Source organism: Alosa sapidissima, chromosome 8 (genome assembly GCF_018492685.1).
Source record: "Alosa sapidissima isolate fAloSap1 chromosome 8, fAloSap1.pri, whole genome shotgun sequence".
NCBI lineage: Eukaryota > Metazoa > Chordata > Actinopteri > Clupeiformes > Clupeidae > Alosa > Alosa sapidissima.
The window spans coordinates 29,663,910-29,684,576 of record NC_055964.1 but is presented as its reverse complement, the minus strand read 5'-3'; the positions used below and the strand labels follow the sequence as shown (position 1 = coordinate 29,684,576).

At 42.8% G+C, this 20,667-nt stretch overlaps 2 protein-coding genes across 3 annotated transcripts in view; one reads left to right on the top strand and one right to left on the bottom strand.

The window, feature by feature from the left end:
- The window catches only part of pi4kab (phosphatidylinositol 4-kinase, catalytic, alpha b), a 53,076-nt gene extending 47,150 nt beyond the window's left edge, over positions 1–5,926 (top strand). Inside the window, 11 exon segments of the mRNA XM_042100146.1 lie at positions 255–325; positions 610–682; positions 941–1,011; positions 1,330–1,436; positions 1,769–1,873; positions 2,081–2,206; positions 2,590–2,710; positions 3,019–3,178; positions 3,678–3,767; positions 3,924–4,007; positions 4,180–5,926. Of these exon segments, the coding sequence (XP_041956080.1) occupies positions 255–325; positions 610–682; positions 941–1,011; positions 1,330–1,436; positions 1,769–1,873; positions 2,081–2,206; positions 2,590–2,710; positions 3,019–3,178; positions 3,678–3,767; positions 3,924–4,007; positions 4,180–4,231 (1,060 nt within the window). The 3' untranslated portion in view covers positions 4,232–5,926.
- Positions 1–20,667, bottom strand: part of LOC121714945 (tripartite motif-containing protein 16-like) — a 1,397,702-nt gene that overhangs the window by 926,765 nt on the left and 450,270 nt on the right. The window lies entirely within an intron of this gene.

The following is a 20,667-nucleotide window of genomic DNA, read 5'->3' as shown; positions in this document are numbered from 1 at the left end:
CTCTCTCTCTCTCTCTCTCTCGCTTACTCTCTTTGTCTCTCTTGCCTTTTTCTGTTCTCTCCTGACTCCTGTCTTTCCAGACACCTGTTCACCCGTGTTTCTCTCCCCCTGATAAAACTTTCACATTAAGTACAGTATATGTGTGTACTCGTGTGTGAGTGTGTGTGTGTGTCTGTGTGTGTGTGCGTGTGTGTGTGTGTGTGTGCACGCGCGCACCTTGTGTAAGTTTTCTCATGTTTGGTTGTTCGTTTCAGGCCCGTCCCCAAAGGCGATGAGAGGAAGAGGGCGTGTCTCCGAGCCCTGGCCGACATCAAGGTGCAGCCAGGTGAGATTGCCCAGGTGACGCCCCCAGAGGCCCTCTGTCACTGGTCCACCTGTCCATCATCACCTTTAGCTTTAACACTATGGGGACATGTCTATCATCACCTTTAGCTTTTAACACTAGCATCCTATGGGGACATGTCTATCACCACCTTTAGCTTTAACACTAGCATCCTATGGGGACATATAGCAAAGCACTTACACATAGTCCATGTTTGATGTTAGTCCTGTAGCCCTAATAATGTTGCTGTTGCAGTTAAATGCAAAGTGTTGGGTTTGTCTCTTTAGGCTGCTACTTGCCCAGTAACCCTGAGGCCATTGTGCTGGACATCGACTACAAGTCTGGCACTCCGATGCAGAGGTATGTACAGTACATGGCATTGGTAACTTAACAAGCTCCTATACAAGTTATTATAGAGGTTATTATATATGATTAGTGACTGATGGAATATCCTGATCGTTGATCCTGATCCTTATGCTAATCCTGATCCCTCTCTGTAGAGTCAGAATAACTCTGTTCAAACACATGTATCTTGTATCAGTTTACAACAATTGTATCAGTTTCTTTGTCTCTCTCTCTCTCACTCTCTCTCCCTGTTTGTGTGCATCTATTCTGTAGTGCTGCCAAAGCTCCGTACCTGGCCAAGTTCAAGGTGAAGCGATGTGGAGTCAGTGAGCTGGAAAAGGAAGGTATGTGTAATATATTGTGGATGTATGTTAATATATGTGAAGGTATGTGTAATATATTGTGTATGTATGTGAATATATGTAAAGGTATATAATATATTGTGTATGTATGTGAATATATGTAAAGTGTGTGTGTGTATGTACACATAAGGTAAAGGTTAGTGAGATTTAGCAGACACTTGTTTCCAAGGAGACAGGGACTAGCTATGGGGGATCCAACCTGAGCCGACTGTGTGTCTGCATGCGACATGTATTTATGCCTAATGTGTGTGTGCATCTGCATGTGCGTGTCTGTGTGTGTGCGTCTTCATGTGTATGTAGGTCTCCTGTGCCGGTCAGACTCTCTTGACGAGGCGGGCAGTGAGGAGGAGGTCCAGAGGATATGCTGGCAGGCGGCCATCTTTAAAGTCGGCGACGACTGTAGACAGGTACCTCCCTCTTCAACACCAAAAATCACTTTTTTTTCACTATGAAACCTCTGTCTTCCACAAAGATGAGTTTCCGTCTCCCTCTAGCCCCATCTCTGTCTTTCATGTAAATGTTGTATTTCAAACAAATGGTAAGCTGGTTGGCATTTTGTGATATGTGTGTGTGTACCATGGTGTTGGTATAGTTGGATTATGGGGCAAATTATCTAGTAGCCTTCTAAGGTCCCTGATCTAGATAGGGTCTCAAAATAGAGTTTAAAGTATATCTCTCTCTCTCTTTCTCTCTCTCTCTCTCTCTCTCTCTCTCTCTCTCTCTCTCTCTCTCTCTGTAGGATATGCTAGCCCTGCAGATCATTGGCCTCTTTAAGAACATCTTCCAGCTGGTGGGTCTGGACCTGTATGTCTTCCCCTACCGAGTGGTTGCCACGGCACCAGGGGTGAGCATACCAAACTCAAGTTCACACAAAACGACAGTGATGTCTTCTTTGACCTATCACAAACTGACATGACAGACCCTGCTTTTATTTGTTTTTAACTCCATTACAGCAGCTAGAGCTAGTCATGAGCCTTATTGTTTTGTTTATGACCATATCCCACAATCCTTTGAAAATGACTGTGTGTCATTGAATGAATGAATGATTCAGTGCGGCGTCATTGAGTGCATCCCAGACTGCAAGTCGCGTGACCAGCTGGGCCGTCAGACGGACTTCGGCATGTACGACTACTTTAGGAACCAGTACGGAGATGAGTCCACTCTGGCCTTTCAGAAGGTGAGATGGGAGTGTGTGTGTGTGTGTGTGTGTGTGTGTGTGTGTGTGTGTGTGTGTGTGAGAGAGAGAGAGAGAGAGAGAGAGATGAGGAGAGAGAGAGGAGAGAAAGAAAGGACTTGGACAAAAGAGTGAGAGAAGTTGTTGGTACAATAAGATCAGCAGAGGGAATATTATATCTCATGTCTAGATGATATTTCGCTTTAGCTGCCTATTATATGTGAAATAACTGTATGTCATGCTAATTATATGTGAAATAACTGTATGTCATGCCTATTATATGTGAATAACTGTATGTCATGCCTATTATATGTGAATAACTGTATGTCATGCCTATTATATGTGAAATGCTGTATGTCACCTCTCTCTCTCTCTCTCTCTCTCAGGCGAGGTATAACTTCATCCGCAGTATGGCTGCCTACAGTCTTCTACTCTTCCTGCTCCAGATTAAAGACAGACACAACGGCAACATCATGCTGGATAGCCAGGGACACCTCATCCACATAGGTCAGCTACACACACACACACAAACACACGCATGCATATTCACACATTGCAACGTCATGTTTGAGTCAAGAACACTTCATTCACATAGATCATCTTCTCAGCATCAGCTTCTCCTTCTCTCTCTCTCTCTCTCTCTTTCTCTCTCTCTCTCTCTGTCCCTCAGTCATTCACTCACTCACACAGACACTCGCACACACATTCCCACACTTACATCAAGAAGTTGCCATCAGGTTGTACAGCTACTTGAGTGTGTGTGTGTGTGTGTGTGTGTGTGTGTGTGTGTGTGTGTGTGTGTGTGTCCACTGCAGACTTTGGCTTCATGTTTGAGAGTTCTCCGGGCGGAAACCTTGGCTGGGAGCCAGACATCAAGCTCACGGACGAGATGGTCATGATCATGGGGGGAAAGATGGAGGCCACGCCCTTCAAATGGTTCATGGAGATGTGTGTGCGCGGATACCTGGCCGTCAGGTGTGTGTGTCTCTGTGTGCGTGGATACTTGGCCATCAGGTGTGTGTGTGTGTGTGTGCCTCTGTGTCATGTTTCTTGAATTTCCCCTGGGGATCAATAAAGTATCTATCTATCTATCTATCTATGTGTGTGTGTGTGAAGCCATCTCAATGAACCATCCTTAAGATTTTTGTTTATATGTTTGTTTGTTTATTATTTATTTATTGTCAAAATACATTTGCACATTCTATGTGTGATGTTATGTCAGAGAAAGGACCATATGCTGTGTAGTAGTAAACATTAGTAGAACTCATGACATGCTAACAGTAAAATATAAACTTATAGACCTGAAAATTTGGTTTGGAGACGGCAGACGTGGGTGCGTCATTTTACTGGTTAAAGTTATGCATGCTACACCCTCTGTTGAAGAGGATGGAATCTCTCCGCATGAGTCTAATGCTGTAAGACTGTGTGTGTGCGTGTGTGTGTGTGTGTGTGTATCTGGTCTCTGAATTTGTAGGCCGTATATGGATGCTGTTGTTGCCCTGGTAACATTGATGTTGGACACGGGTTTGCCATGTTTCCGTGGACAGACAATCAGATTGCTCAAGTGAGTTACATGAGGCAGTTACTAAAGGCAGTTTTCATATGAATGACTTATTAAATGAATATTTATTATTATTATGAATATGAATATTTAAGGTTTGTGTGTGTGTGTGTGTGTGTGTGTGTGTTCATGTGTTCATGTGTGTGTTCATCTGTTCAGGCAGCGTTTTAGTCCCAGCATGAGTGAGAAAGATGCAGCAGCCTACATCATCAAAGTCATTCAGAACTGCTTCCTGAGCAGCAGGTAAGACAGATAGAGACATATACACACACACACACACACATACACACAGACACACGCGCGCACACGCACACACACACACCTTTGACTTAAATGTCTTCTTACATATACACATACACATCTGTCATAGAGGGATAATGACAAGTTTTGAACTATATCTCCTTTTGTCTTTCAGGAGCAAGACATACGACATGATCCAGTACTACCAAAACCAGATCCCATACTAGGACATGTGCCTGTTCTCATGCGTGTGTGTGTGTGTGTGTGTGTGTGTGTGTGTGTGTGTGCGCGCTTGTGTTCTGGTGTGCGCGCGTGTGTGTGGTAACTGCCTGCTGTGCTCTCTCATACTAGTGAATGGCCCACTCTTCTCTGTTACCTTTGTTCTCTGTACACCTCATAGATCAGGCTGCTGAAGGAGTTTATTATCTTGAAGAAAAAACTTCAAATCCCAACTGCTACCATCAACAATAATATGAGTAAATAATTAATAACTATAACTATGTTTCACTGATAAGAACCTAGTGTATTTGGTGTAAGATAAAAACAAACAACAGTGTAGGCCTGCTTCACATCAGCTACAATGATAAATGAATACTCCCACATAGTATGGGAGTCAGTGTCAATGAGGATGGCCTTAGACAAAACCTTTAACCAGATATGTGAGAAAACCTTTAACCGGATATGTGAGGCAAATAAAAAATCTAGTCACAGGTGTTGCTCCTGCAGCTCACAAACATGCTTTTAGCGAAGATGCACAAGAGGGCGCTGTACCTCTCTTTAACAGCACAATGTGTACAACACTCCAATTATAACTAGCCTACAGTACAAAACAAACTTACGTTAGTTACGGTAAGCTTACTAACTAAACATGTGCATTACTGATTTGAAAAATAATAAGGCTTATGATTTAGCTAAATGTAATCAGTTTGACAGACCAGAAACTGAGGAGATGTTTTAACCACATTCAGTGAAAGATGTTTTATGGACTTCATACATCTAAAAGCACAGAGGAAAGTGACACTGTTCATTTCTATGGTTATCTGTTGAGCTAGTGTCGGCAGTGTGCACATTGCTTCCTGGGATATGTAGTTCCCTGAGAAATGCCCTTGAATGCTTCCAAATTAATAGAAGAAAAATGTCAGGTTTACTGGAAACACCTACAACAGCCTGTTCCTGGTTTACACTGTTCATGCTTGCATGGCAAGCAGGAGGATTGTAGAGCACATTTTCTTATATTTTACCATCAGCATTCTTATTGAGTAAATCTCTATGATGTCAGCACAACATCTCTCCACTGTATTTGTACCAGCATCTGATTGAACTGTTGTGACCAATAACTGTTGATTATGTTGAATGACATGGGATCAAAGTTACTGATTGGGTAGGGCAGGTGTCAGCTCTTAAAATGGCAGATTGGTCAGTTGTCCTCTGAATATTTGAAATCTGGTGCAGATATTTTTTGATTAATGAGAACGCTTTGTTGTGAGCAGATGACATTGGAGATACCCTTTGATATTGAAATTCATGGTCCTCCATAATAACATCTGATGTTTACTTCTAGCATAGAGTATAGAACACTTTATAGCATAGAATGCTCTGTACTCTTGGGTTCTAGATTAAAAGCTCCTCACAGTGAGAAATATTCCACTGCAAGTTTGAGTGGTGTCACGTTCACAAAGCCCAGGTGGACTGTGCTTTCTGTCTTAGAGTATAAGGACTGTTAATAGTGTGTTTGTATGTGCGGCTGTGTGTGTTTGCTGTGTGTGTGTGTGCGTGTGATTTATATAGTAGGAGTTGGCTACTCTTTGCTAAACTGATTTTCAGACCTTGCATCCTTATCTTGCATCACCTTTTCTATCCTCAAGTCTTTTTGAAATGTGTATGATGTTTGTGATATTTAATCAAATAAATTATGAACTGAATCATCTGATTGTTTTCCTATTCATTGCTGATAACTATTTTTAGTCAGATCAGATCTCACCCTGGTTTTGCTGTTTATCCAATGATGTTGTAGACCTACAGTAGTGTGCATTATATACATTGTACTGTAGGCTACTCCCATGTTGTTGCTACAATTGAAAACCTGTATCTCAGGTTGTATAGGAAGGAAGGTTAACTGAACAACTGTGCAGGGGGAAAGTAATACCCGGCAGCATGACGTGTTGGGTACCCAACACTAAAAGATTCACGATTCAAAATTAGACTACTTTATTATATCTCATTAAACTTGTATAAGAGAGTAAAACCCTTGGGTTTTTGGCTCCTCTACATTACGTCAATAATTAATAATAAGCTAATCATTTTGGGTAAGTCCTTTGTGTGATAGTGATCATAAGACAGACAGACAGACAGAAGACACGCATTCATAAACCTACAATGCTGTTTGCCAGATAGCAGCAGCTGAAAAAGTCTGTCCTTATTTATTTGGGCTTCACTTAATGCATCGTCTGTTTTACAATCATGGTTGGAGGGCAGATCACATCCACAGATACCCTGAGCTGTATGCACGACCCTCTGCAGCACAGTGTATTTGATGGCTGTTCTGCTCTCATGCCTTTTAAGTATAAGCATATATACTCTTTTGATCCCGTGAGGGAAATTTGGTCTCTGCATTTATCCGAATCTGTGAATTAGTGAAACACACTGCACACAGTGAACACAGTGAGGTGAAGCACACACTAATCCCAGCGCAGTGAGCTGCCTGCAACAACAGCGGCGCTCGGGGGGCAGTAAGGGGTTCGGTGCCTTGCTGAAGGACACTTCAGCTGTGGCCTACTGGTCGGGGTTCAAACCGGCAACCCTCCGGTTACAAGTCCAAGTAAATTCTTCAGAAAGCCATCAACCTGTTTTATGGTCCTCTTTTTTCATGAATTATTCATTATCCGAGACAACAATTTTAACCATGTAGATTAATTTCAAGCATTTTCTCTAGTCTGAGCATGGCATTGAATTCCCTATATGTGAAAACCTATAAAAGCACATTACATTCAGGTTTTTACCTTGTACAGTCCAAAAGATAAGTGATTAATTAGATTTTGACCTGGCAGCGGCAGCCAAATTGGATTTCTCCATTTTGAGGCATTATGAGACATTTTTGAGCCTGGCATACAGAAGATTTGAATTCAGCACCCTTCAAAACCCCTAAAAATGTTGTATGCCAAAAATGAACATGATATGCCTTCAGGGTTAATTTCTTTTAAAAATTGACCAACACTATCTCAGTCCACAATCCTGAAACACGCTTCCCAGTGACATGGACTGATGTGGAGTGAGTTGTGAAGGTGGGAAAACAGGCCAAAGATGGGTGTGGATGAGGTAAAGGTATTGTTTGTATTTTATAACCACTCTCAACCTGGAGTGTCGGCCAGAACACTGTTTAAGGCCAGGGTGTGTAGAGAAGCACACTTTTACATTTTGAAAGGTTGAAATCAAAACACATCAAAATGAAACAATAATAATTAGAAAAAACAATGATTAATTCAATGATGTATATATTTCAGGCCAGTCATTTCTAACCAAAGCCTCAACAAGTTGGGTAAGTATGGAACATAATAAGTGTAGTGTATACATGTTGGCAAACATTACTCCCACCATTGCCCCCCCACTTTCACAGTCACTTTGGCCCTATAAAAGCAGCCACAGATGTGGTCCGCAGTCATTACCACAGGTTCACGACACCTGAGGATGGAAGCATTAATGGATTGGCTGAGAGCCTCAGCACCTGGATTGGTTGAAAGCCTCAGAAATGCTGAACAAACCATGAAGACCATTCATTCATTGAATATGCTTACACTGCTTATAAGTGTATCTGTTATGCAAAGGAAGTTATAAACCATTTTAGAAGTGGCACACCTACAACAGCATCCAGGGCTTACAACAACCTCAGCCTGTCTAATTTCCTATCTGGGAATACCCAATACTACACCGATTATTACTCACAATGCCCAGCAGCACAACGCACTGGATGCCCAATACCACACCGATTATTATTCATAATGCTCAATGGCAGGGCTGAACCGGTCAGGAGGTTAGACCGGGATGGAGATGGCCCGGTGGAGTCCCCTATTCTATCTCAATAAACTTGAATAAATCACTTGGGCTTTGGCTCCTCATTATTAAAGTAATAATTAATAACAGGCTAATGTTGTGTTGTGCAAGTCCTTAGTGAGAGTATAAATAAGTTTGTATGTGTGTGTGACAACACACTGGGACGGAATGGATGTTTATACAACAGTGCAACAGTGCAAGAGTAAGGTCTAGAGACCAGCATAAATAATATGGACAAATAGGAGAGTAAAGTATAATGTAGACAAGGTAGAGTAAAAAACTATTTCAGTGCAAGAACAGGTTGAAGTAATAGGGTTATAGCCATTCATTCATTCAGTATTGTAGCAAAAGCCTGACCGCAGCCATTGATCATGTGTGCTAATATAGCATGAAAAACAGTGTAGCAGTAAAACAATAGAAAAATATTAGGCTGTGTACATTAGTAAAACAGTAGTAAAACAGTAGTAAAAAGGTAGTAAAGCAGTAGTGGGCAGTCAGTACTCAAACATGGAGAGGGTGGAGAGGCAGACAGACTAAGCAGAGAAGTCTATCTCTCCTCCTTATTGTAAATGTTTAAATCTGTTTCAAGGTTTAATGTGTGTCATAATGGGGCTATATGTGAGGGTTGCTGGTTTTGTGTTGCGAGAGAGTGTGAGAGTGATGCCCAGGGGCGCCTGCTGGAATGAGTGTCATGATAAGCACACCCATCTACCGAAACTTGCTGGTTTGCGATTGCTGCAATGCTTGTCCGCATTGGCTGACTGTGTTAATCCGAGGTATGGTTGTAACAGCAGGACTGGGAGGGCTGAGACACGCCAGTGCGGAGGACAAGCCGAACTGAGGGTTGCTGCATGTGGACTTTAGACTGGCGTAGTCATATTGCCTTTGGTGTTTGTACATGTACAGTATACTGTTTTCTGCGGTTGAAGAATTGACGGCGCTGGAGCGTCTTTGCTGTGGTTTACGAGCTGAGACGCAAATTCAATCTAGCCTAAAGGGACGTGAGAGTTTTGAGTAAGTGACTGGGGCTGACTACTCAACTGATTTGAGTTTGAATTTGAAAATGATCACCTGTTTACTCCCCTTCCTTTGCTTAATTTGCCGTTTTTATTTGTGCTCGGAGACACAACTCTTGTGGTGTAATAGCAACACATCCAGCCCCTGGGTGGAAGATTCCAGGTGCAAATCCTGGCAAGAGTGTGACATTCCCAGTACACAATCAGAACACAAAATTATTTTAATATAAGACCTACATTTAGTAAAATACTATAAATATTTGGTATGCCTACTCTTTAATAGTATACCTTCCACTAACGATGCAGGTTACTGCATATATACAGAAATATGGTTCATTTACTCCATCTTAACATTTTGGAGAGGGGCTGATCACATCACAGTCGAGGTGTTGCCAATGCTGATGTGTGTTGCAAAGTGAAAGCGCACTAATTTCCGCACTGGTGTCCACAGGTCTTGAAAGCATGAATGCGTCAATACGCCCGTTTGCGTCGGCCTTACATCTGACGTTCCACTTGTACAGCACAACCTTTTTGGAACAATCAAGGGATACGTACACCGGCGCCGACATTAGTGCGTTGCACTTCGCGCCCGATATTTCTTTAATTTTATTCCATTGTTCTCAATAAAACTCCGCACAATAGCATCGCACTCTGCCACAGCCACCGTGTCAATTACGATTCAGTTCCATTTTGTCTGATCCGCTCCACAAAATGCATTGTTCATTCAGGGGTTGCCAGTTAAAAACTTCGGCGATGATGTGCGTGGCAACTAAGTGACCGGCGCACTCATGTCGGTACAGGTGTCCACAGCGCTTCAGAGGCTGACTAGGGCGAAGTGGAATTGTCGTGGTCTGCTAGTGTGGCTCTCCACTCTACTTCATTCACTGTTCACTCTCCTCCTCCTAGTCTGCAGCCACATCCCTCTCGCTGGAGTCGACAGGTGTGTGCTGAGTATATGACAAACATATCAGATCACCCAGAGGCTTTCTTAGAAGGAAGTGCACAAGCTTTTTCAAATGTCAAATTCTTGATCATAAAACTTTTATAAAGCTGTGCATCAGCCATCAGCTTTATAGCAAATACAGCAGGCCAAATTCAGCAAATAGGCCTGCGGTAAACTCTGCGGTATTCCGGCCGATATTACCGCAGATTTTCAAAATCTGTATATTTTGCAGATTTTGAAAATCTGCGGTAATTTAAAATCTGCGGTAATATCGCCCGGAATACCGCAGAGTTTGCTATAAAGCTGATGGCTGGTCTCAAAACTAACATCACATTCTATCATCATGATTACTCTCTGGAACTTTTGTCGCATGGTTATTGTTGCATGTAACATCTTATACGGCGTACAACGATCAGTAATTTTACTCCATCTTAACATCTCGAGGAGGGGCTGATCACGTCACAGACGAATTGTTGCCATATACTCAGCACACAGCTGTCAACTCCAGCAAGAGGGATCTGGCTTCAGACTAGGAAGAGGAGTGAACAGTGAATGAAACAGATTAAAAGATCTTGCCTGAGCAGAACATAAATACCACTAAGGGCATTAAAATAATGATAAGTTAAGGTGATTGAGTGCTGTATTTCAGTGTTTTACTTCTTTGTGTATATATTTTAAAAAATACGCTGTTAGATAGATAGAGGAGGAGGGGCTTTTTTCAGGTCAGAGCAACTGCCCCTCAAAATTCGTACTGTTTGTATTTTATAACCACTCTCAACCTGTGTCGGCCAGAGCACTGTTTAAGGCCAGCCAGGATGTGTAGAGAAGCACACTTTTACATTTTGAAAGGTTGAAATTAAACAATGATTAATTCAATGATGTATATAATTCAGGCCAGTCATTGGTCAAGTCACAGACTTTTGCCACTCCCACCTGCCCTCCCACTTTCACAGTCACTTTTGCTCTATAAAAGCAGCCACAGATGTGGTCCGCAGTCATTACACAGGTTCACATCACCTGAGGATGGAAGCATTAATGGATTGGCTGAGAGCCTCAGCACCTGGATTGGTTGAAAGCCTCAGCAATGGTGTACAAACCATGAAGACCATCATCAAGTTCATTGAATATGCTTACACTGCTTATAAGTGTATCTGTTATGCAAAGGAAGTCATAAACCATTTTAGAAGTGGCACACCTACAACAGCATCCAGGGCTTACAGCAACTTCAATGTGGAGGAGGTGTAGCTTTGACATTGTTAATGTCTAATTTCCTATCTGGGAATACCCAATACTACACCGATTATTACTCACAATGCCCAGCAGCATGATGCGCTGGATGCCCAATACGACAACGATTATTATTCACAATTTCTTGAGGTATACCCGCATTACCGCTAGGGCGCAGCCAGCGGTCATTTCTTGCTTTCCGACCACGGAAAACATCCATACCGTCCCAGCCCTAGCGGTAATGCCGACACTGCCAGCCCTACCTCCCACTCTCACAGTCACTTTGGCCCTATAAAAGCAGCCACAGATGTGGTCCGCAGTCATTACACAGGTTCACGACACCTGAGGATGGAAGCATTAATGGATTGGCTGAGAGCCACAGCACCTGGATTGGTTGAAAGCCTCAGAAATGCTTAACAAACCATGAAGACCATTATCAAGTTCACTGAATATGCTTATAATGATTATAATGCATATACGTCAATCTGTTATGCAGAGGAAGTCATAAACCATTTTAAAAGTGGCAGACCTATAACAGAATCTAGGGCTTACAACAACATCAGTCTGGAGGTGTAGCTTCGACATTGTTAATGTTTAATTTCCTATCTGGGAATGCCCAATACAACAACGATTATTATTCACAATGCCCATCAGCAGCACAACGCACTTGATGCCCAATACCGCACCGATTATTATTCACAATGCCCAGCAGCAGGATGCACTGGATGCCCAGTAGCACACCGATTATTATTCACAATGCTCAATAGCAGGGCGGACCAGCTGAACCGAGATGGAGGTGGCCTGGTGGTGGAGGTGGCCTGGTGGAGTCCCCCTAATTTTAAATTAGGCTACTTTATTCTATCTCATTAAACTTGAATAAATCACTTGGGCTTTGGCTCCTCATTATTAAAGTAGTAATTAATAATAGGCTTATCATTTTGTGTAAATCCTTAATGAGAGTATAAATCAGTTTGTGTGTGTGTGACAACACACTGGGACGGTATGGATGTTTCCTTACCGCTGTCGGAAAGCAAGAAATTACCGCGGGCTGGGCCCTTGCGGTAATGCCGCAAGAAATTAATGCGGTAGGGAGTAATGGATTATGAATGTTGTGCCGCCATCAGCCATCACAGCCAATTAAACTTTGTGGACTGTAGCCTGTTTGTACTAAAGGATTTCAAAGCGTAAAATATTCCACTCTACTTCATTCACTGTTCACTCTCCTCCTCCTAGTCTGCAGCCATATCCCTCTCGCTGGAGTCGACAGGTGTGTGCTGAGTATACATATCAGACATATCAGATCACCCAGGGGTTTTTTCAAAGCCTTAGAAGGAGCACAAGCTTTTTCAAGGTGCACAAGCTCTTTCAAATGTCAAATTCTTGATCATAAAACTCTGCGGAGTTTGCTATAAAGCCGTGCATCAGCCATCAGCTTTATAGCAAATACACCAGGCCAAAGTCCGAAAACATAAAACTCCGCGGAGTTTGCTATAAAGCTGTGCATCAGCAATCAGCTTTATAGCAAATGCAGCAGGCCAAATTCCGCAAATAGGACTGCGGTAAACTCTGCGGTTTTCCGAGCGAAATAATGCGGTTTTCCGCTGCGGCATTTGCTGCTGCGGCAATTGGCAATTTCGCCCGGAATACCGCAGAGATTGCTATAAAGCTGATGGCTGATCTCAAAACTAACATCACATTCTATCATCATGATTACTCTCTGGAACTTTTGTCGCATGGCTATTGCTGCATGTAACATCTTATACGGCGTACATCGATCAGTAATTATATACGCAACGATAAATCATCGGAATTCTCACAAAATGACGCCACAATTTACTCCGGGGGACGAAACACCTATCAATCCCGAAACTTCAGCATTGGATGTCATCACGGAATTGGAGATCTTTTTCTGGGCACGTGTAATTGTCACATTTGCAGATGTACTGCGGGACATATATACCCAAATATGGTTAATTTACTCCATCTTAACACCTCGAGGAGGGGCTGATCACGTCACAGCCGAATTGTTGCCATATACTCAGCACACACCTGTCAACTCCAACGAGAGGGATCTGGCTTCAGACTAGGAGGAGGAGAGTGAACAGTGAATGAAACAGAGTGGAGCGCCATCCTAGAGCGGAAAACGTCACCTCCACGCCGCCCTGTTCTGCCTCTGATTTCCCGAGGAAGGTTCGGCTCCACAAGTTGGCCTGCGGAATGTCAAAAGTAGACTGGAAGTTGGAAGGAGTACCTATTCCGTTACTCTTTCCAGCTCCTCCTCTCATATGACAGAAACACATATTAGATGTTAAGAGTTTCTTAAAATAATAATAATTATTATTATTTCCTTTCTTTCTTTATTTAGCACCAGTACATTTATTCAATGCATCCATACAGTACATTCGCCTACACCACTGACTCTACTGACATATTCAGAGTTGTGACATTGTTTTGTCTGTTATGTTAAACTCTCTAAATAAACTCATTGTTAACCTATTCGCGGTGTTGCGTGTGTCCTTTGCTTTTGTATCGTCCTTGTGAGCCAGGACGTTACAGGTGTAAAGACTAACCTAAAAAAAAAAACAGGAGATATAATGCAGCCCCAGGAAAGCCTTTCCATCTAGTAGCTTACTTTTCGGTAGACTTTTTGCACGCCCTTAACCTATAGCCAACAACGGCGCTGTGAATCGAACATGCGCTCATTCTTCCGCCCCTTTTGAAGCTAGAAATATAAACATTTTAAGAGCGGCTTGTTTTGAAACATGCTAGTGAAAAATAACGTTAAACGGATGACATGGCGTTCCACCCCGTTGCGACATTTGGAGACGTTTGCGCGCCCATAACCTAGGCCTATTGCCTTCAACGGCGCTGTGACGACAATAAAAAAGGCGCACATTATATTTCCCCTTGCGAAAAACATGTAGAAATATAAACGACATCCATCTTAACATCTCGGGGAGGGACTGATAACATCACAGTCGAGGTGTTGCCAATGCTGATGTGTTTTGCAAAGTGAAAGCGCACTAATTTCCGCACTGGTGTCCACAGGTCTTGAAAGCATGAATGCGTCAATACGCCCGTTTGCGTCGGCCTTACATCTGACGTTCCACTTGTACAGCACAACCTTTTTGGAACAATCAAGGGATACGTACACCGGCGCCGACATTAGTGCGTTGCACTTCGCGCCCGATATTTCTTTAATTATATTCCATTGTTCTCAATAGAACTCCGTACAGTAGCATCGCACTCTGCCACAGCCGCTGTGTCAATTACGATTCAGTTCCATTTTGTCTGAGCCGCGCCACAAAAGGCATTGTTCATTCAGGGGTTGCCAGTTAAAAACTTCGGCGATGATGTGCGTGGCAACTAAGCGACCGGCGCACTCATGTCGGTACAGGTGTCCACAGCGCTTCAGAGGCTGACTAGGGCGAAGTGGAATTGTCGTGGTCTGCTAGTGTGGCTCTCCACTCTACTTCATTCACTGTTCACTCTCCTCCTCCTAGTCTGCAGCCACATCCCTCTCGCTGGAGTCGACAGGTGTGTGCTGAGTATATGGCAAACATATCAGATCACCCAGAGGCTTTCTTAGAAGGAAGTGCACAAGCTTTTTCAAATGTCAAATTCTTGATCATAAAACTTTTATAAAGCTGTGCATCAGCCATCAGCTTTATAGCAAATACAGCAGGCCAAATTCAGCAAATAGGCCTGCGGTAAACTCTGCGGTATTCCGGCCGATATTACCGCAGATTTTCAAAATCTGTATATTTTGCAGATTTTGAAAATCTGCGGTAATTTAAAATCTGCGGTAATATCGCCCGGAATACCGCAGAGTTTGCTATAAAGCTGATGGCTGGTCTCAAAACTAACATCACATTCTATCATCATGATTACTCTCTGGAACTTTTGTCGCATGGCTATTGCTGCATGTAACATCTTATACGGCGTACAACGATCAGTAATTTTACTCCATCTTAACATCTCGAGGAGGGGCTGATCACGTCACAGACGAATTGTTGCCATATACTCAGCACACAGCTGTCAACTCCAGCAAGAGGGATCTGGCTTCAGACTAGGAAGAGGAGTGAACAGTGAATGAAACAGATTCAAAGATCTTGCCTGAGCAGAACATAAATACCACTAAGGGCATTAAAATAATGATAAATTAAGGTGATTGAGTGCTGTATTTCAGTGTTTTACTTCTTTGTGTATATATTTTAAAAAATACGCTGTTAGATAGATAGAGGAGGGGGGGAGGCCTTTTTCAGGTCAGAGCAACTGCCCCTCAAAATTCGTATTGTTTGTATTTTATAACCACTCTCAACCTGTGTCGGCCAGAGCACTGTTTAAGGCCAGCCAGGATGTGTAGAGAAGCACACTTTTACATTTTGAAAGGTTGAAATTAAACAATGATGAATTCAATGATGTATATAATTCAGGCCAGTCATTGGTCAAGTCACAGACTTTTGCCACTCCCACCTGCCCTCCCACTTTCACAGTCACTTTTGCTCTATAAAAGCAGCCACAGATGTGGTCCGCAGTCATTACACAGGTTCACATCACCTGAGGATGGAAGCATTAATGGATTGGCTGAGAGCCTCAGCACCTGGATTGGTTGAAAGCCTCAGCAATGGTGTACAAACCATGAAGACCATCATCAAGTTCATTGAATATGCTTACACTGCTTATAAGTGTATCTGTTATGCAAAGGAAGTCATAAACCATTTTAGAAGTGGCACACCTACAACAGCATACAGAGCTTACAACAACCTCAATGTGGAGGAGGTGTAGCTTTGACATTGTTAATGTCTAATTTCCTATCTGGGAATACCCACTACTACACCGATTATTACTCACAATGCCCAGCATGATGCGCTGGATGCCCAATACGACAACGATTATTATTCACAATTTCTTGAGGTATACCCGCATTACCGCTAGGGCGCATCCAGCGGTAATTTCTTGCTTTCCGACCACGGAAAACATCCATACCGTCCCAGATCTAGCGGTAATGCCGACACTGCCAGTGGAAGACCTATAACAGAATCTAGGGCTTACAACAACCTCAGTCTGGAGGTGTAGCTTCGACATTGTTAATGTTTAATTTCCTATCTGGGAATGCCCAATACAACAACGATTATTATTCACAATACCCATCAGCAGCACAACGCACTGGATGCCCAATACCACACCGATTATTATTCACAATGCCCAGCAGCAGGATGCACTGGATGCCCAGTAGCACACCGATTATTATTCACAATGCTCAATGGCAGGGCGGACCAGCTGAACCGGGATGGAGGTGGCCTGGTGGTGGAGGTGGCCTGGTGGAGTCCCCCTAATTCAAAATTAGGCTACTTTATTCTATCTCATTAAACTTGAATAAATCACTTGGGCTTTGGCTCCTCATTATTAAAGTAGTAATTAATAATAGGCTTATCATTTTGTGTAAATCCTTAATGAGAGTATAAATCAGTTTGTGTGTGTGTGACAACACACTGGGACGGTATGGATGTTTCCTTGCCGCTGTCGGAAAGCAAGAAATTACCGCGGGCTGGGCCCTTGCGGTAATGCCGCAAGAAATTAACGCGGTAGAGAGTAATGGATTATGAATGTTGTGCCGCCATCAGCCATCACAGCCAATTAAACTTTGTGGACTGTAGCCTGTTTGTACTAAAGGATTTCAAAGCGTAAAATATTAAGTTTATTTATTGCCAACGTGTATGTTTTTCCATTTAGCCTATAGGCTACAATAATAGATTTTGGTGTGGAGGGTTAATAACCATATCGCGTGACAATGTTTCCTGACACATGGCCATGGGATGCTGTCCAACAGGTTTTTAGGTGAGCCTCTTCCAGACCACCAATGCCGATTTACATGATGCAAATGCAAAATTCAAATTGCATTTTGAAGGGCATTACTTCCTTTTAGTAGGAAATGTTTATGGAATTACAGTAACTATAAAAAGTCTTCAGCCCCATGATAAAGTTGACTAAAAAAAGGAATAAAAAAACATCCTTTGGAAATGGATCTTCTATGGAATTGTATAATAGATGTTTTCATGCAAGTGTTGACTGACATGGCTACTGAGATGTGTGAAATGGGTCATTTCTTTTGGAAAGTGATGTGACGTATTTCCCATTGGGAAATTGGAAATAGGGGCCTAATGACTATAATGTCTTTACTTTTATTCATGTGTTGGTATGTGGTCAAATATCCTCTCTATTTATTTATTTTTGTCAAGAATTTTAATTTGACAAAGAAATTTCCGCGGCAGGGAGTTATGGATTATGAATGTTGTGCCGCCATCAGCCATCACAGCCAATTAAACTTTGTGGACTGTAGCCTGGCGTGTAGTCATATTGATTTTGGCCCGAGCTAATTTGCACCTGGACTGACACAACCATATGCCGTTGTACATCTGAGCAACAGAGTTCTTTAGTCATAAAACATTGTGGGTTTTAAGGTCATTCCATATCACATCACCCTGAAGCATCGAATAGTATCGAATCTTTTTTTTTTTTTAAATAAGCCCAGCCACTGAATGTCAACCCTGTCCTGAACTTGTTAAAGCATCTGCTGTCGAACCCATCTCCTTGGAGCATATTCAAAAAGTGGCTAAAATCATTATCCAAAACTGTACAGATTGTTCCAGTTAGGACTGTCTCTGCCTTTTAGATATGTCATTTCTGAGAAAAGTCTTTCTGCGTTGAGGAGAATTCCTCAATTATTGGAGAAACAAGATTTTTATCACTTGTAGTTCTGCACATTGAAGTTGACATAATGTGCAGCTATTCCATGAGGGTACTGCGAAAACGGAGTTTAGTTTACTCCTACAATAGCACATCTAAGTGTTGGTGAAATATTGTAAATGTAAGTTTAAATCTGTTTCAAGGTTTAATGTGTGTCATAATGGGGCTATATGTGAGGGTTGCTGGTTTTGTGTTGCGAGAGAGTGTGAGAGTGATGCCCAGGGGCGCCTGCTGGAATGAGTGTCATGATAAGCACACCCATCTACCGAAACTTGCTGGTTTGCGATTGCTGCAATGCTTGTCCGCATTGGCTGACTGTGTTAATCCGAGGTATGGTTGTAACAGCAGGACTGGGAGGGCTGAGACACGCCAGTGCGGAGGACAAGCCGAACTGAGGGTTGCTGCATGTGGACTTTAGACTGGCGTAGTCATATTGCCTTTGGTGTTTGTACATGTACAGTATACTGTTTTCTGCGGTTGAAGAATTGACGGCGCTGGAGCGTCTTTGCTGTGGTTTACGAGCTGAGACGCAAATTCAATCTAGCCTAAAGGGACGTGAGAGTTTTGAGTAAGTGACTGGGGCTGACTACTCAACTGATTTGAGTTTGAATTTGAAAATGATCACCTGTTTACTCCCCTTCCTTTGCTTAATTTGCCGTTTTTATTTGTGCTCGGAGACACAACTCTTGTGGTGTAATAGCAACACATCCAGCCCCTGGGTGGAAGATTCCAGGTGCAAATCCTGGCAAGAGTGTGACATTCCCAGTACACAATCAGAACACAAAATTATTTTAATATAAGACCTACATTTAGTAAAATACTATAAATATTTGGGGCTGATCACATCACAGTCGAGGTGTTGCCAATGCTGATGTGTGTTGCAAAGTGAAAGCGCACTAATTTCCGCACTGGTGTCCACAGGTCTTGAAAGCATGAATGCGTCAATACGCCCGTTTGCGTCGGCCTTACATCTGACGTTCCACTTGTACAGCACAACCTTTTTGGAACAATCAAGGGATACGTACACCGGCGCCGACATTAGTGCGTTGCACTTCGCGCCCGATATTTCTTTAATTGTATTCCATTTTTCTCAATAGAACTCCGTACAGTAGCATCGCACTCTGCCACAGCCGCCGTGGCAATTACGATTCAGTTCCATTTTGTCTGAGCCGCGCCACAAAAGGCATTGTTCATTCAGGGGTTGCCAGTTAAAAACTTCGGCGATGATGTGCGTGGCAACTAAGTGACCGGCGCACTCATGACAGGTGTCCACAGCGCTTCAGAGGCTGAGTAGGGCGAAGTGGAATTGTCGTGGTCTGCTAGTGTGGCTCTCCACTCTACTTCATTCACTGTTCACTCTCCTCCTCCTAGTCTGCAGCCACATCCCTCTCGCTGGAGTCGACAGGTGTGTGCTGAGTATATGGCAAACATATCAGATCACCCAGGGTTTTTTTCAAAGCCTTAGAAGGAAGTGCACAAGCCTTTTCAAATGTCAAATTCTTGATCATAAAACTCTGCGGAGTTTGCTATAAAGCCGTGCATCAGCCATCAGCTTTATAGCAAATACAGCAGGACAAAGTCCGAAAACATAAAACTCCGCGGAGTTTGCTATAAAGCTGTGCATCAGCAATCAGCTTTATAGCAAATGCAGCAGGCCAAATTCCGCAAATAGGACTGCGGTAAACTCTGCGGTTTTCCGAGCGAAATTACCATTTGCTGCTGCGGAAAATGGTAATTTCGCCCGGAATACCGCAGAGATTGCTATAAAGCTGATGGCTGATCTCAAAACTAACATCACATTCTATCATCATGATTACTCTCTGGAACTTTTGTCGCATGGCTATTGCTGCATGTAACATCTTATACGGCGTACATCGATCAGTAATTATATACGCAACGATACATCATCTGAATTCTCACACAATGACGCCACAATTTACTCCGGGGGACGAAACAGCTATCAATCCCGAAACTTCAGCATTGGATGTCCTCACGGAATTGGATATCTTTTTCTGGGCACGTGTAATTGTCACATTTGCAGATGTACTGCGGGACATATATACCCAAATATGGTTAATTTACTCCATCTTAACACCTCGAGGAGGGGCTGATCACGTCACAGCCGAATTGTTGCCATATACTCAGCACACACCTGTCAACTCCAACGAGAGGGATCTGGCTTCAGACTAGGAGGAGGAGAGTGAACAGTGAATGAAACAGAGTGGAGCGCCATCCTAGAGCGGAAAACGTCACCTCCACGCCGCCCTGTTCTGCCTCTGATTTCCCGAAGAAGGTTCGGCTCCACAAGTTGGCCTGCGGAATGTCAAAAGTAGACTGGAAGTTGGAAGGAGTACCTATTCCGTTACTCTTTCCAGCTCCTCCTCTCATATGACAGAAACACATATTAGATGTTAAGACTTTCTTAAAATAATAATAATTATTATTATTTCCTTTCTTTCTTTATTTAGCACCAGTACATTTATTCAATGCATCCATACAGTACATTCGCCTACACCACTGACTCTACTGACATATTCAGAGTTGTGACATTGTTTTGTCTGTTATGTTAAACTCTCTAAATAAACTCATTGTTAACCTATTCGCGGTGTTGCGTGTGTCCTTTGCTTTTGTATCGTCCTTGTGAGCCAGGACGTTACAGGTGTAAAGACTAACCTAAAAA